The 17403-nt window shown below is 42.1% G+C and overlaps 1 protein-coding gene and 1 pseudogene across 2 annotated transcripts in view; both read right to left on the reverse strand.

Moving 5' to 3' along the window:
- The window catches only part of ASAP1 (ArfGAP with SH3 domain, ankyrin repeat and PH domain 1), a 294496-nt gene that overhangs the window by 110049 nt on the left and 167044 nt on the right, over positions 1–17403 (reverse strand). For both annotated transcript variants that reach the window (XM_039845875.1, XM_039845874.1), the window contains exon 4: positions 17080–17152. In XM_039845875.1, coding sequence (XP_039701809.1) covers positions 17080–17152 — 73 coding nt within the window. The remainder of the gene's footprint in view (positions 1–17079; positions 17153–17403) is intronic.
- Positions 9965–10083, reverse strand: LOC120588906 (uncharacterized; annotated as a pseudogene).

The raw sequence follows: 17403 nt of genomic DNA on the forward strand, positions 1-17403 counted from the left end.
AAAATTAAGGGTTTATGAAGCAGGTTTTCAAAGGCACAGAGAGGGCAGGAATTCTTGATTCCGGTGGATGAAAGAGCAGGGGCAGAGGCAGAAGAGGGAAGTATTACAGAGTACAGTAAGCAATTTGCATGAATGCAAATTCAGGGGTTTCGAGGACAGTAAAGGGCTTTGTGGGAGGTGTAGGGGCACTGTCACAGGTCTGGATGTGGCTGAAGGAGAGGAAATGGCTTGACTGGTCCAGGACATGAGGCAGGAAATGGCTTGACCGGTCCAGGACATTGCAAAGGACAGGACAAAGCTGTTTTAAGATCTTTATCACATCTAAGTGCTAGAAGACTCTTGGGAGGATGGTAAAGTGGGGACTGGGGAAAGTAGGTGAGGCAGAGATTGGATAAAAGAACAGGGAAAAAGAGAAATCTAATCCATTCATTATGGGGACACATGCTTTTTGAATATTTGTAGGGAATTTCTGGCATTCCTGGGATTTCTGCAGAATGTAAGATAATTCTAAAAAGTGGGTAACTCCTTTCAGTTCTGAAAAAAGAACCAAAATAATATAGTTTTACCCATGGAACAAGAAAGGGCCACTTCGTCAGGATTTCAACTCCAGAGATGACTGACATATACTAATCACTTAATATGCTCCACACAGCCTCAAAGGACCTTTATATTCATTTTGCCACTTAACCCCACAGCAACACCTAAGTAGTGATTTACTCTTCCAGTAATAACAGTGATAATAGCTAGTTTGTTAAGTATTTAGTATGTGCTAGTGACTGTACTTAGCATTTACATACATGATTTCATTCACTCTTATTAACGAGCCTGCGTGTTCATCATCTTTGCTGTGCAAACACAAAACACGCCCAAGGTCATACAGCTCATAAACAGGGGAACATAAACTTAGGTCTTTTTGATCTCAGAGCCGAGGACTTCTCCCCATATCTTATAGTGGGACAGACCTAGGTTCCAATGCCAGGTCTGTCACCTTCCGGGTCAAGTAATTTATTTATTTATTTTTGCTTTTACTTGACAAAATTGCTTTCGCCAAGTAATTTCACCTTCTAAACCTCATCATCCCCTGCTGTGAAATGGATAGACTAATGGTATTTACCTCATAGAGGTGTTGGGAACATTAAGTAAGGTACTGCATGGTACACCACAAGCTCAATACGCATTTATGATGACAAGGACAATGGCAGTGACGATGATATTGGGCTGCCCATCCTGGGCCACTGCAGGGGAGTCAGCCACAGTTGGCCAGGTGGCGGAGGCTCCCAACAATACCCTGAAGTCAATGCCAGCACTCAGTTCTCATGCCTCCGGGCTAGCAATGACAGTGCCTTAGGGATACAGTAAAGTTCAACATTCTTTAGAAATATGTTGTCGATCCTTCCAATAAGGCCCTCCTCAGAATTTCCAGGGCCATGGCGCCGTGAGACAGGCCTTTCTCTGATGGGTGTTGGCCTAACTGTCACCTTGTGTCAGACCGTATCACATTGGGAAGCTTTCACAAAAAAGCTCCTGTCGGCTGGCCAAACCCACCTCTGATTCTCCGTCATCGTGGCTGCCATTTATTAAGCACTGACTATGTGCTGGGATCCATCACAATGAACATCCTAAAACTCCTTCAAGGCAGTTGTTTTATAGACAAGAAAGTAAAACTCAATGGCGAATCCAGATTAGAACCCAGCCTTCGTTCGATTCTAAATCCCACCTTCTTCCACTGACAGTTTAGGAGGTCGCCATGGAGACAAGAATCTACTACATGAAAGGCTTCATGACAAACGCCCAGGAAAAAGGGGAAATGGAAAAGACTTCCTTTCCTATAATAATGGAAATGAAACAATAATTAAAATAATGATAATAATTACTAACTGTAAAACATTTTTGATTACTTAATGTGCTAGGCACTATGCTAAGTATTTTTCCTGCACTAACTCAGTCAATGCTCATGATCATTAAGCCCTTTTTATAGATGCAGAAACTGGTTCAGGGAGATTAAACGGGTTGCCTAAGGTCACACAGCTAGTAAGTGGAGGTGACAGGCACTGATGGCAGAGCCTGTGCTCTTGGTCGAGAGCTTGGTCAAGTGTTAGAACCCCTACAAGTCTTCTAATGAGCCAGATGTCAAGTGACTGAGGACCTGAAAAGCTAGGTCACAGCTTGAGCCTCTATCATGTGACCCTGGCCAGGTGACTAAGGCTGTCAAGGGCCATGATGTCATCACAGAGCAGGTCTAATAATACCTACCCGGCCTACTCCTAGAGGCGGAGATGTCACAGCTAACGCAAAAGCCCTTTCGGAAACACCAGCAAGACTGACAGAGACTGATATAAAACCACAAAGGGCTTCTTCTATTTAATGAGTGCAGGCCTTGCAGGCATGCATAATAAACACCCCTAAAAAGCATCCCAGCCGACCAAGCACAAGCTAATGTGCCCTGGGGCATCGCATGGTGGAGGGACACAGGCCTCAGTGGCGCAGAGACCTGGGTTTGAGTCTCCCTCTGGTCCCAACTGACCACACATGACCTTGGAAGAGGGACTGAACTTTTCTAGGCCTCAACTTCCTATGTGAAACGTGAGAGGCAAGATCTGTAAAGTACATGGCAAACCCCTAAAAATATCTTTACTTTTTTTACTTTCATTCACCTGAGACTGAGGGCTGAAATTGTGACGTTAACGGACATTCGGGTACAACCTAAATATCGCGGTACCTTTTGGAGGGTTCCAGGATACATCAGACAACTGTGGATCAAACCCCGGGTCATTCATTTACCAGCCGTGGGTCCAGGGCAATTTACATGTGATCTCTGACACTGCCTTCTTAGCTGCAATAATACCTACTTCTCGAACCGTGAACTGGCTGAGAAAAGCCTATAAGGTGCTTCATCTAGTTTCTGGCCTAAGGCGGGTGTTTACGATATGCAAGGTGCCATCCCTTACTCCAAAGGGAGTCTCGCTTCTTTTCCAGGGTCTTTATCCACGTTATCATCTGGGCCAAGAGTCCAGAGCAACTTGTGTTTAACATTTTCCCTTCCTGCGCTGGGAAAAACCTCCTGGAGCATGGCCCGGATGCGCGCGTTATTACAGCGGTCCCACAGCCCAGCCAAAGCTCTCCAGTCCGCCAAGCTCCACCCCCATGCCCGGCCTTAGCCTGACTCCGTCGAGGTCAAATGTAAGTGTAACCTCCCAGGTGAGCGTGTGGTTCATTCTCTCCCCAGCCTTTTGCAATGCCCAGGTTCCCAGTTTCACCTAATCTGCTGTCGTGCAGCTGGATCCCAGCATCGGGCAGGGCGCACAGTCAGTGCTCAGTAAAATGCTCACTACGTGTAGTGAAGTCTCCTGGAACAAGTTTTTTTCCTTCCTTCAAAATACATAGCGTTGGCCCTGTGCCAGTCATGTAAAATACAATGAGCTGTAACTGCAATAGTAAAGCCATGGAATACGAGTTATAAATTACGGTGCTGGCACAGAGCGGGAAGCGATAAATTCTTTTATACTGTCCTACATACATTTTGTAGCACTAATCACACTTTTAAAATTTTAATTCCATTTGTTTTTAAAATTACAAAGATAATTCATACACTACTAAGGTGTATAAAGATAAAACTTATTTCCCTTCCCCCTTCTCCAATCCCATCTCCCTGAAATCCTGAGTGTATCTTAGCAAAACTTTATGCTTAAAAAATGCAAACATAAACATAAATACAGCAGTTTTCTCCCCCTTTCTCACTTAAAAAAAACCTATGGGATATTATATATAAGACGCTATGGCTTTATTCTGTAGTGAATAAAGAAATTCAGTGCGATTAAATCTAATTAATTGTGATTGTATTCCAAAATAAACGCTACCACCATTTCCATAACTATCCACCTCCCGAGAGACTTCCAGTTTTTGCCACCAAAAAAAAAAAACACTGCAGCAAATATTCTTATACGCAGGTTCTCACATGCTGTTACTTTATCTCTAAAAAGATATATTCACAAAAGCAGAATTGTTGAGGGACAGGGTGTACATTTCAAGTTTTTATTAATATTATTATTACCACGATCCTTCCGAAAGAGGCTGTCTGTAGCAATTCGCATCCCCAACAGCCATGCAAATATAAAAGGGTCTGTTTCTCTATAACCTCGCGGGCACGTAGTAGTTGTTTTTCAATTCTTGCCTTAACTCTAGGAAGCCCGAGTATCTTTCCATATTTCACTGTCCATTTGCATTTCTTTCCCTGCCTGTGCACATACTCAGCCTCGTTTTCCGTTGCTTGCCTTTTCATGTTGGTTTGTAAGAAAACTGTCTTACATAATGGATAGCAGGATTTTGTAATCCGTGTGGCAAATACTTTCCCTCTTTTGTCTTTTAACTTTGTTTATGGTGTCCTTTGCCAAACAGAACTTTTGAAATTTCAAGTGGTTAAATATATCAACCTTTACCAGTAAAGACTTTACCCAACTTTTGGGTTTCCTGCCTTGCTTATGTTCCTAAACCTTCTAATGTTTAGGATTTAAAAAAATATATTAAAAATTTTAATCCAATGCAATGTACTTGTTTATATAACACATTATATAAACATTATTTAAAGAATATTTTTTAACTTTCTAGTATTTAGTTTAATTTTCTTTTTAATATTTAAACACTTAACCCATTAGTAGTGGATTTATCTGTATGGCAGGAGGAAGAGTTCTAGCTCGATTTTCTTTCCATTGTGTGAAAACATACTGCTTATTGAACATGGCTTACTATAGGTACCCGTCTAATATCTGATAAATGAACGCATAGGGAAATGTGCGTGGGGCGGGCTAGGTTTCATGGGACGTGATAACTGAGCGGCGACTTGAAGAATGAACGGCAGGTTAACAAGTAAACCTGGGGTACGGTATAGTCCAGGTAGCGGTAACGGCAACCATAAAGGCCCCGGGGTAAAGAAGCTGGTGTCTCAGAGCTCACTGTCTTAGACCTAGAACTAGGTAGGTTTGGCTTATAAAGGCATCACCCTCCATTCCTGGTCAGAGTGGAGCTCAGATCCTTCCACCACGCCAATCCGTAAAACTAGCAACACACATCCTGTGACCCTAAAAACATTATGTTCTAACTTCACAGACACCACGTTATTGGGGGATGGGGCCTGGATTTAGATCTAAACCCTGTATTTTCTTAGACACAATGTTCACTCGATTATATATGACATTTACTCGGTGATGCGCAGGTTGCTTCGGCTCCCTGGGCCTCCGTTTCTGTTCTCACCACCGCCCACCGCATAGGTAGATTGCTACGATTAAAGGCCGACGCCCTTGGAGGCAAAAAGGCTTTAAAAAAAAAAAGAATGCCTTTCTCCATGCCACTCTGGATGATTCATTCCTCTATTTTTTCAAGGTCATTTTGAACTTGGATTTGTTCTTTCAGAGTTCTAGCCAAGCCTCTGCAAGGATCTGCCCCAGCCCCTAGGGTGTTATCTGGAAACTCAGCATGCAGGCTCCCATTTCCACAGCAACTGATGAATCCATTAACTAACGGAGCCCCAAGAAAAGATGCCTGCAGAGCTCCACGGAGCTACTGCTCAGCATTTAAACGCCACTTGAACATTGCCCCACTGCAGCCAAAGCACAAACTCTCTCTTCTGGCTCCACCACGTGGGCTTTCTACGTGCCAGATCGAATACACATCACTTTGGTGGTAGTTTTAATGCTTTGAGAGCTGGCCCCTAAGAAAAGCTAGAAGGAAAGCAACCAACTCCTGGCCTACTCCAGCCTCCCACGGTATGACTACCCATTATCCAATGAAGGCGAGCTTCCTTATAAGTAGGTGTAATTTAAAAACATGGCCCCCTCACATTTTATTTTTAATTCATAAGCTTTCATCAAGCACCTCTACTGGAATACAAAGGTTATTTAAGTCATTAGGTTTGTGGCCTTGGGTACAACCCTTAGTCCTTCTGAGCTTTAGCTTCTTGTTTATAAATTATGTGTAAAATAATTAGAAAATGAAACCTCACTGGGTTCTTGTCTTGGTAGATGAGGTGGCCTGGAATAGGCCCTGCTTTGGGCAGACATCCTCCACTCGTGTTCTCCAGGCTATTTCTGATCATCCGTCCCTGTCAGCAGAGCCTACATTTCCAATCAATGCTTACTTATTTATATAACCACTTATTTATGCATTAATATTATATGCATAGATTATGTACTAATGTACTATTTATGTCAATGAGTGGTTCTAACTTCTACTTCAGGGGTTCCAAAAATCCCTAAAATTGACTGAAAAATGCTGCCTTGCAAGTTTTTTTTTTTTTTTTTAAATTCAGAGGGGGCCTGTTGTTCTCAGATTATAAAGGCATCTGTGAACCCCAAAATGTTAGGATCACAGAGGAAACATCAGCTGAATCTAAAGACAAAGCTTCTTGCCCTCCAGGGGTGTAGGGCCCAGTGAGTTTGAGAGAGGGCGACAGCACATGCGTACAAGAGGCAGGTGCTCGTGGGAGTGTGTGTGTGTGGGGGGGCGGGGTGTGTCCTCTGGTTCCGGTCCTGGGGTGTGCCTTCATTTGCTGGACCTGCGAACTCCCCCTTGGGGACGGAGAATGCACTTCAGGTTGCAAAAGAATCTTCATTTCACTTTGGAACCCCTATTTCATAAACAGGCCAGGTCAGCACCATCATCTCTGTTTCATAGATGAGAAAACCAAGGTCCTGAGAAGTGAAGGGAGTTGCTGAGAAATACTCAGCTACTTCTAGGCTGGAACGAAGCTCACATCCCACTCCCCTGCCTGGGAGCCAATGGCCTTTCTGCAGATGTCCTCCAACTCCTCGTTGTGCAGGCAGGATAGGAGGCAGCACAGGACACCCCCAAACGCGACAGCAACACAGGTCTCTCCACCTCAGAACCCCTGAAAAAGGCATCACCCTGAGTGCAGACAAGTACCAGAATAAGGGTGGCTGAGTACATGAATGTGCCAAGTGTCACCTAAGTGAGCCATCTGTAATTCAGAATACACGCAATAAAGAAGAGTTTAAAAGAAACGTGGCTGGTTAGTATTTTCTCCTTTTAGCTCATCTGAATTAGCACATTCTACAGCAAATGTGCTAATAATATACATCATCCTTTCGCAATGAGACAAAAACAAAACAAAGAAACAACAGAATGCCATTTAGAAAAACCAGCCCCAGGGGTTTCAGAGTGAAAGCCCCCTGCAATTCTCCATCAATAAAAAAATAGGTGTTTGATCAATTATCAGAGGCATGGAAGATCTGAGAATATTCTTCTGGTTGTTTGGGAATGCAAGTGACAAACTGGCCATGCAAAGTCATCCTCCGTCAGCCCCTAATCTTTCTGTCTTAAAGCATTGATAATTCATGAAAAACACTCCAGAATCAATAGCGACTTGCTTGATTTCCATACCCAAACAGGGCATCAGAAAATCAATAAGTAGTTATCTTTCTGGCTAATGACTCAGCTGCAGAGCCCCTCCAGGCCTAGGAACAGACACTTTAAAATTCATGTCCATGTCCAAACCTGGACATGGAATTCAACACACGCATCACTGCTTTGCAGAGGCTACCCCATGTCCAAACCTGGACATGGAATTCAACACACGCATCACTGCTTTCCAGAGGCTACCCCATGTCCAAACCTGGACATGGAATTCAACACACGCATCACTGCTTTGCCTGAAGATGGGGGTCTCATGTGAAGATCTGTGATGGATTTGCTTCACATGTGACAGTACTCCATGTGGTCAGGACAGTGTGTGCGAAAGAGCTGGGATTTAAGCAGACCGGGGGAGAACGCCACACACAGAAATAAAACCCGAGGCCCCGCATTCCTCCCGACTCTGCTACAGCTTAAGTGCAGTACCTGTTCTTTCCTCACCTGCTTGCACCTAGACCAAGGTGAGCTCATTCCTAGACCAAAGGTGAGTGCCATAAAGGCTGTGTGTGTGTGTGTGTGTGTGTGTGAAATACCAGGGCTCCTAAAGGAATGCCAATACTTTGTACTCCAAATGAGTTATATTTTTAGTGTACTTTATAGGCCATCCCAGGATTTTCAAGGGTTGTTTTGACTCCACAGGTACTTTCCACACATGCAGACTTTAAAACCTAAGCTCGAAGTGTGACTGGAAGGTAAATACATTTACTTACAATGAACTGTAAGTTTAAGAGTGCAGAAATCACTGCTTATCCTATTCATTCTATTAACCACTCACCTCTCCAGCACTTAATATGTAGTTCTGACTGAATAAATAAAATGCCAATTTTCTGTATTCAGGTATTCGAGATCCGCTAACCTCTTAAGTCACTTTCATATACTGTCATATAAGTCCAATTATTCTAAAGTAGTAACCTCCCTGTGAGCCAAGAGTGTTTTGTCAATCCCTTATACCTACATCTCAATAAGGGCTTGAATTACTCATATGTAACTTTTATAATTAAAAGTCTGCGGTTGATAATTTGACAGAATAACTTGTACCAGACTAATACTCCTATCAATAACAATTTACGTACATGTGCATGCGTGCGCGCACACACACGCGCACTGTTTGAAGCCACTTGAGAGCAATCAGAAGTAGGCAGGAACAGGACGAGATAACACCCTTCAAGGAGGGGAACTACATCAGGAAGACCACATTTAACTGGCTTTTCACCTAAGGACAAACCTCAGTTCAAAAAAAATAGAACTCAAGCAGAACGTGGCATTGCACTGAGCTAAGGTGTCGGAGGTCAGTGCTTGGGATAGCTTTGGCAGCTGGAAACTGAGGGGGAAAATTCTAGGAAGGAAAAAGTCATAAAAAGAAGAGCCCTGTATATCCTCTCTCTTCAAATCCTTGGCTGACCCTGAACTGCATACACATGAATGATACCTCTAGGAGCCCAGCAGAAAACAACATCTAAGAGTTAAGCAGACTTCGGCAACTTCCCAATGCTGAAGAAAAAGTCTGGAATTCAAGTCTCGCAAAGTTAGCAGGGCTTGGTAAATAGCCTGTGCTGAAAGCCCAGAAGGATCATGCCTTAGGAGTATGCAGTATGTTGCAGGACTAAAAGCTATATCCTAGGAATATAAACAAAACTAAAATAAACTTACTCTAAGAAAGACTTCCACAGGATCAAGGTGATGATCACCAGCAATTTAGCTGTGTCCTTAGATAAAACACAACACACTTCACAGAAGATAACAGAATCCAGAGTCTTTACAGCAGATAATTCACAATGTCTACCAGGCAAACGGATTACTACACATGCAAAGAAACAGAAAAATGTAGCCAAAACTCAGAAGAGGAAAAAAAGAGTCAATAGAAAAAACCACAGACACCCCAGATGCTGGATTTAGTACACGACAACTTCGAAATAAATATTACAAATAAGGTCAAGAATCTATAGGAAAATATGGGTACAATGATGAAAGTTCAGGGGTGACAGAAATTCTAAAAAAGGACCAAATGAAAATCTAAGGACTAAAAAACACAGTATCTGAAATAAAAAATTAACTGGATGAGACTAATAGCAGACTGGATACTACAGAAGAAATGAGCAGTTTAACCCGAAGACAAATAAGTGGGAGTCACCCAAACCGAAGCACACGGTATACAGATCAAAAATAAACAGGTCTCCACGACCTGTGGGACAGCACTGAGCAATCCAACACAAATGTAACTAGAGTCCCAGAAAGAAAATAAAGAATTGAGAATAAATAATTTAAAGAAATAGTGGCCAAAATTTTCCCAGCTTTGATTACATTTTTGTAATCAATTGTAATTATAATAATTATCACCGATGATTACTATGTCCTGGTATCATACTGAATATTTTTTATTTTATATATTTTATTTAATTTTACATATTTTATTTTGTTATTTTATTTCTTTACTTTTTATTTATTTTTTAGGCGAGGCAACCCTTGGTTGACCTCACAGATTGTAAGGACCTTGTCAGCTTACAATCCCTTATTATTGTTTTATTTTCATTTTTATTTTTTACACCTATAGCACCTGATCTTCCTAGGTGGTCTCCCATTCAAGTACTAACCAGGCCTGACCCTGCTTAGCTTCCGAGATCAGACAGGGTCAGGCCTGCTCAGGGTGGCATGGCCATAGACCATGCTGCATATTTTAAATATGTTCTTTCCATCTTTCACAACAAGGTAGATACTACCGTCCCACTTTATAGATGAGAAAACTGAAACTTGAGGTGGGGTGGGCGCCAGGCAAAGCGACTTCTATGCATCTGTGCGGTAGTGGATCGGTAACTGTCAGTACCACCTTTACTAAGCACGTGCATATGTGTCAGGCTTCACAGCAAGCGGTCCAAGAGTAGAACCACTTGCCAGTTTCAGAAATGAAGAAACGATTGCTCAAAATATTCTTGGGCAAAGTGCCTCCGGCCATCAATCGGGGGCTAAATCAGCATCTGAGCCCAAGATGGAAGCATACATCACAAAAATTAACTCATTTTAAAACTGAGAGCTCATTCCAGACCAGCAAAATGGAGAAAGTGTGTGAGTGAGTGAGTGAGTGAGTGAGTGAGTGTGTGTGTGTGTGCGCGCGCATGCACCTGGGTAGCTTCTGATTCAGAGTAACAGAATGTTTGAGCCAACAGTTTGAATACAAAAACCGGAACTTCCTAAAGAACCTGGAGCTGTCAGATTATTCTAAGGGGCTGCTTTTTAAATTCCTCTGGATTTATCCCCACATCATTTGTTTAAGGAGTAATATTCCCCTGCATAAGTATACTCCTTTTGGAAAAAGCCTCCATCCTTGACCATTCTAAAGGAACTCGTTATTTCCACTTGTTTTCACTTCCTAAGGAGTAATGATGGATCCACAAGAATGCAAAATGCCTTGAAGGCCCAAAGTAATTTGCAGACTTTGCTCAATAATTACCACCAACAAAAGGTACTTACAGTATTTTAATCTAAAGCCTTCTACTTTTGAGGGCTTAGAATTATTCTTTTACTAATGAGTATATTTTAATTAAAAAATGGTCCATAAACTTAAAAAACAACAAAAACAGATAAAATTTCCTAAACAGAGACCAGTCACTCTTTGCATACCTTTTGACATTTTATGCTTCCACATCTATTACAATTCTCATCTGTTTTCTCTCTTCTCTATTCGTGTTAAGAAACTTTTTCTCCCCCATGGAAGATGACAGGCTTAAAAATGACACCGGACTTAATAATCGACTCTCATCGCAATTCATTTTATACTATACCTTTAAATCTTAGAAAATGTTAACTAAAAAACTGAAATTACTAGGATACAAAAACATTCAGTTCCTATCCATTGATGAATTTAGTCCTTTACCCTTTAAAATCTCAGATCTCACCATATACTATGAGCTATTTCTTAAAATAGATGAATTAACAAAAAGAAAACGTGGGGCGAACGTCACATTAATTTTTCTTTAAAAAACGCAAATGGTCTTATAAAACTACTTACTATGTAATTTTAACTGAAAAGGGGGGAATAAAAGGGAAGGCATGAAGAGAGCCAAGTGCTTTCTTTCTAGAAGTAAAAAAGCCATGGTATTGTTTACGACAATCTAGCCATATTTTGGAAATAAGACTTCCGTACCATATGCTTGTAATCAAATTACTTACCACTGTCATTTTTTTATTCACTAAAATTAAAGGATTTGAGTCCCAACTTTCATACTAACATTATAGATTTCTAGAGGGCACCACATGTTACTAATAAGCCAAACTGTGTCCCAAATATATCTTGGAAGCCACCATATAATAATAAAATACACATTTGGATTTGTGCAAAAAAGAAAAAATCAGAGAAAAGACCTAGTAGCAAGAATATCCTAGGTCTTTACTCCCAAGGAAAAGTGTACACATGTGCACTTATTACACTAGGTACCAATAATGAATCTGCTCAAAAACACTAATGAATTCAACTCAAGTAAGTCATCTGATAGAAAAATAAAGTTGGTCCCTCCGTGCTTACTGTGAATCACACGTCTCTCCTGTTTTATAAAAGTAGTGTGTCTCCCTTTGATTTTTAACAGCACTGACAAGCAGTGACCTCTTCCTTCTCCAGAGACACACACTGACTTACACTGGGCCCACGACATGCAAGCACATGGCCATGTCCGTAAGGGTAGACATCACATGACTGCCAGCCCTGCCCGAGCTACTGTGACCAGGGTTCCACCCGAAGATGGAGTGCAGGGTGTCAGCCAGGGCGGCAGCCACCTGAAGGTTTCACTGGGGCCAGCAGATTCGCTTTAGTGGAGGTTTCTGGTGGGAGAGCTCTCTCGAAAGGGCTGCGGAGTGTCCTTGCAACATGGTGGCTGGCTTCCTCCAACGCTAATGATGGCGGTGGGGCATGGGGGACTCAGGTGGAAGCTACCTGTTTTATACACGGGCCTTGGAAATCACGTGGCATCACTTTGTTTTGTTCATCGGAAGAGAGCTGTAAGTCTGGCACACATTCAAGGGGAAGAGAATAAGGCTCCATCTTTTGAAAGAAAAAGTATCAAAAGAGTGTAATTTATTTAAAAACTTCCAGAGCGTTCACAAAACCGCTAGCTTTTTAAACATGTATTAGGAGACAGGGGTAGCGGGAGGGTGGGGAAGGACACACACACCAAGGCGCACTTCCAAAATGGCAATGTATTTCACAGATTAATAACGTTAAGACATCAAAACAGAAACAACACAGGGAAACTGAATGGCTTGGAAAATTTTCCCTTGATCCAAACAGTTCATGGAAATGTCTTTTTTTTTATTTTTTCAAATGTCCTCACACAGAGCAAGGACAGTAAGAGAAAAATTCCCAAGGCCGTTTTCAAACCAAGGACCTACATGGAGATAATTTGTTTTTCTAATAAAATTTCTGTTATTATACTCTTTACTAATTAATACTGATAAAGCTTATGTGTAAAAATAATAAATACATTTAAGAGCAAGACCCTCCACCATTCTCAGCCATCTTTCAAATCACTGGGGAAGGGGGATTGGGAATCTCAAGACAGAAATACAGAAATGCTTCTTAAACCTCTAAAGAACATCAATGAGTTTCATGTCACTTAAGCACTGTGAGAAAACAAGAGAATGCTGAAAACACATTGGGAAACAGACACCAGGGTTCAGCCTCCTGTGGCTTCTCTGGACGAGACCAAAAGCCCTCGGATGGGAACAGCCTGGATTCCACTGAGCACGTATCATGGAAAGATCTGCACTACCGCTGTTTTACTCATCTAGCTATTTTTTTTGAGAATTAAATGTCACAGTGCTGCCCACACAAGCTGACCAGAAGCCCGGTGTGCTACAGCCGTCGGCGACTGCACAAACTCCGTCTCCAGCTGTCCGTGAGACCTGGGTTGGTCCCCACATTTCCAGGCCATCTGGGAACCACTGAAGTCATCCCAGGCATCACACTGCTGGAGGTTACTCTTGCTCAAGTCGTTTATGAATGTTCATGATTAGTGAATATTTAACAGCCATTCATAGAGAGCTTCTCAGGGACTTATCCAGCCAACAAATGGCAATTCATCCCACACTTGCTGGGCCCCTGTCATGTGTCAGGTAGACGACAGGTACAGAGTAGCTGCGAACAGCAAAGCAGGAGTCAGCTCGGCTCTCGTTCCATGACTTGCTGGGTGTGGAGTCTTGGTCAAGTTAATCTGGCTCTTTAAACTTCAGCCACATTAGCTACAAAATGGGGATAAGGAGACCTAGCTCATCAGCACGTGCGGCTTAGTGTAGTACAGCTACATCAGGCTCTTCTCTTCATTTCCCTCTTTGTACCCTGGAAACTCTCCTTTACAGCCTTTTCCAGACCCTAGTTATAAGTTCTCCCTGGTTTGATGATCTGATCAACATCTCTCTCCCACTGCACCATAAAATTCACGAAGGCAGAGAAGCTGTCTCATCTGTCCAATACACCTACACCCAGGACAGCAGCATGTAACAGGTGCTCAATCAATATCTGTTGAACAAACTAAATTATGTTGATAAACACGCAAAATGCAAAAATCAAAGACACAGGACCAGCCCTCATCAAGGAGTTGAGAGGCCAGTACAACAATTCTTAATTTGAGCTGCCCGTTAGAATCGCCTGGGGAGGAATTTTATTTTAATTCCAGTGCCTGGCCCCCCGCTGTGGAATAGCTCCTGGTGTGCGGACCCGAGGTTCCCTACTTTTGTGTTTTCAGAGTTCTCTGGCTGAGTCTAAGAACAGCCAGGGTGAGAGTCACTGGTCAAAAGCAATAGAGACCAGTCGGCAATTATAATACAGAGGGATATATGCTCTCCCACAGTAGGAAGGAAATTTCCTGTAATGACGGAAGTCTCCTGTGTCTGCACTGTCCAGTGTCACAGAGCTGGTCACATGAGGCCACTAAGCTCTCAAGAGGAGGCAATTTAAGACCGAGGACCTGAATTTTAGATTTTATTTTATGTTAATGTTAATTTAAATTTCAAAAGCCATATGTGACAAGAAGCTACTCTATTAGATAATGCAGAACTGAGTGGAGGACACAGGAGAATCAATCCAGGTGAGCGAGGGGTGGGGTGCTGGAGGCGGGGGAGGGGGGAGCAAAGGGCACTTGGCCATGGCCTCCAACCACGAGGAGAGAACAGTCTAATGGAGGAAAAGGCAACCAGACTCTCCATCTTACACGCACGCGGGGACCACCCTTCCCTCCCGCCACATCCAGGGCAGCTGGGACCAAGGAAACCCTTCAAAAAACGAGACGAAGCACATCCCCCAAGTCAAAGAGCCTTTGTGCGAGCTGCTAAATGATGCGGTAATGGTGGCAAAGGAAGGAAATGTGTCTTGAGCAAGGACATTTGGGAAACAGAGAGTCGCATGGAGCAGAGAAAATAGGGCAGCGCCTCGCAGCTGCACATCAGGGTCTCCCTTCTGTGGCTCGCGAGCTGAGCCTGGAGCATAAACCATGACGTGATGGAGAACCGATGCCTTTTCCTGGGGCAGATAACGGCTCACTGAGCTCTTTCTAAAATCAGACTGGCCCAATGTTATCTGTCGAACGGCGGAAGTAATACCGAGAAGAGACCCGTGCTATTGTTCTGGCTCCCATTTTCTCTCACTTACCATGTGTTAAGCACCTACTGTGTGGCAGGAATTTTGTTAGGGGCTTTAAACGCGACCTCATTTTGTCCTGACAACACTTTGCAAATTATTTATTATAGTCTCATTTTATGGTGAAGCAATTTAAGATTCATGGAAGTTAAATGATTTACTTGAGTTTAATGACTGGTGATAAAGTTAAGATTCAAACTCAGATCTGTACTTCCCGAGTTTCCTTTTATATAAAGACTACATTCTATTGTATAGATATATTATTCCTTACTTAACAAATCCCTATTTATCTTGTTTTTCCAAATCATAATCGATGCTTCAAGGAACTTAGGTGTATATAAATTTTAAATATATTTTTATTAGTGCATCATTTATATACGTACGAAGTTATACAAATCCTAAGTGTAGCATTTGATGGATTATCAAAAAGTAGACTTAACCATTTAATCATATCCCCAAATCAAGAAACAGAATAACAGCACCTCAGAAGCTCCCCTTGAGTCACCTGCTAGCGATTTACTCACTCACCTTCTCCAAAAGCTAATATCTAACCTACCACACTGTGAGAGTTCATTAAAATGAAGCTAAGACAGAAGTTAAAATGAGGTACATAATTTAGGCTAAGACTAATATAACATTTGGTTACTACCTAACTAGATAACTATCATTTATCTACCTTAATTAGAAGTTAGCATTTTATTGGCTATGAAGACATTAGAGAGAGACATCGAGAAATCAAGGTATAAAAAGTGTCACCAGTGAAGACTGCAGAGTGTTGTGGGCCTAGGGGCTTTAAAGAAGGCAGAGACTATTAGGGCTCCTAACGGCTCAGGGAGCCTACTGATCCCCAGCTCCGAAAAGGGAAGAAAGGCCTTGTTCAGTGTTCCTTTAGCTCTATTCATTTTATGACAATTATGAATATAAATAAAATATGAAATTTATATAAAGGTATGGCATTTACTGAACACCTACGAGGTGGTCGGTCCTTTACAGAGATCAGCTCATTGAGCCCCTTTAACACCTCGTATTAATACCGGGATCCCCGTTTTATAGGGGAGAAAACGGACGTTCAAAAAGGGAAGTAACCAGCTCAAGGCCACGTCACTAGAAAGGCGCAGAGCGAGGACGCAAACCCACATCTGTCCAATGCGCAAGCCTGAGCCCTTTGCATCAGACCCCGCGGCCTTCCTCGGTTTTCCGTTGTGTTACAGACCACGGATTCCTTAGAGACTGACCTCTGGGTAAGTGAGCTGTTGCTTCAACAATAACAAAAGATGTGAGTCAGAGACACTGCGACTCGTTTTCTGGTTCTGAGCCTCTCCTTCCCTGGGGCGCTGGAACCTATCGTTTCTTGTGGTTCCCCATTGTTTATCTTAATTTGGTTTATTTCTTCTTGTCCATGGACATCGTCCTTTTGTCTCCAAGATGACAAAATCACCAGATTAGAGTTAAAACATTGAGTTACCCGGGTATCTGGCATGCCCTGGGCCACAAGACAATTCTAGCTGGCAGTCTGTCCAGATCCCAGCGTAACTGTGCTTGCCTCTTCCCCTCTCTATGCCTGTCACCGATACTGATTTTTAAATGTGTACAGACACACTCCAGAAAGAAGATCCTAAGCGTTTAACTGAGACCACTGAATTACAGACGGACCAACTACACAAAGAGATTTTAAATATCTCTATGTCACTTGTGGCAAAATTACCTATAGTTCTAAAAAGTTTTCTTCTTTTTCAATTACAGTTAACATTTAATATCATATTAGTTTCCAGTGTACAACGTGTATATCCCACGAAGTGATCTCCCATCTACTACGTTTTTAAATGTAGAATAAAACCCACCGCAACTAATCATTTTTCTTCTTTTTATTTTGGAAATAATAACAGGTTTTAGCAAAGAGAAGAGACAGATAAAAAACTGAATTTTTTTTGACCTACTGATTTTTCTATTTGTATCAAGTCTCCATAAACTCGGCACCATACCGATAAGAGAGAAAAGGTTATACATAATTCATGTTATCTGCTTTGTTAAGTACTCACCTTGACCGGAATTATATATTGCTTTCACAGACTTCTTTACTTTCTGTAAGGCTGTTCTATCTTGGTCTAGAGCCTAAAAGAGAAAAACAAGGCAGGGGGGAAGATGTTGAAAAATCTTGGTACGTTAAAAAATAAAAACTCATTCGTAACTGCATTAGTTTTGCTGAGCACCACAGCAACAAAAAACTGACACGTTTATTAACAATGAGCTGTTTCAGAGGCTGAAAAAGGCAGGATATGAGTAGTTTTGTTTTGGGGATAAATGCAGAGTCATTCCACCAAGCTCAGTGCTGAGTGAAGTGGATAAACGTGGTTGCGAATCAG

The sequence above is a fragment of the Pteropus medius genome, unplaced genomic scaffold (genome assembly GCF_902729225.1).
Source record: "Pteropus medius unplaced genomic scaffold, Ma_sr-lr_union100, whole genome shotgun sequence".
Lineage (NCBI taxonomy): Eukaryota > Metazoa > Chordata > Mammalia > Chiroptera > Pteropodidae > Pteropus > Pteropus medius.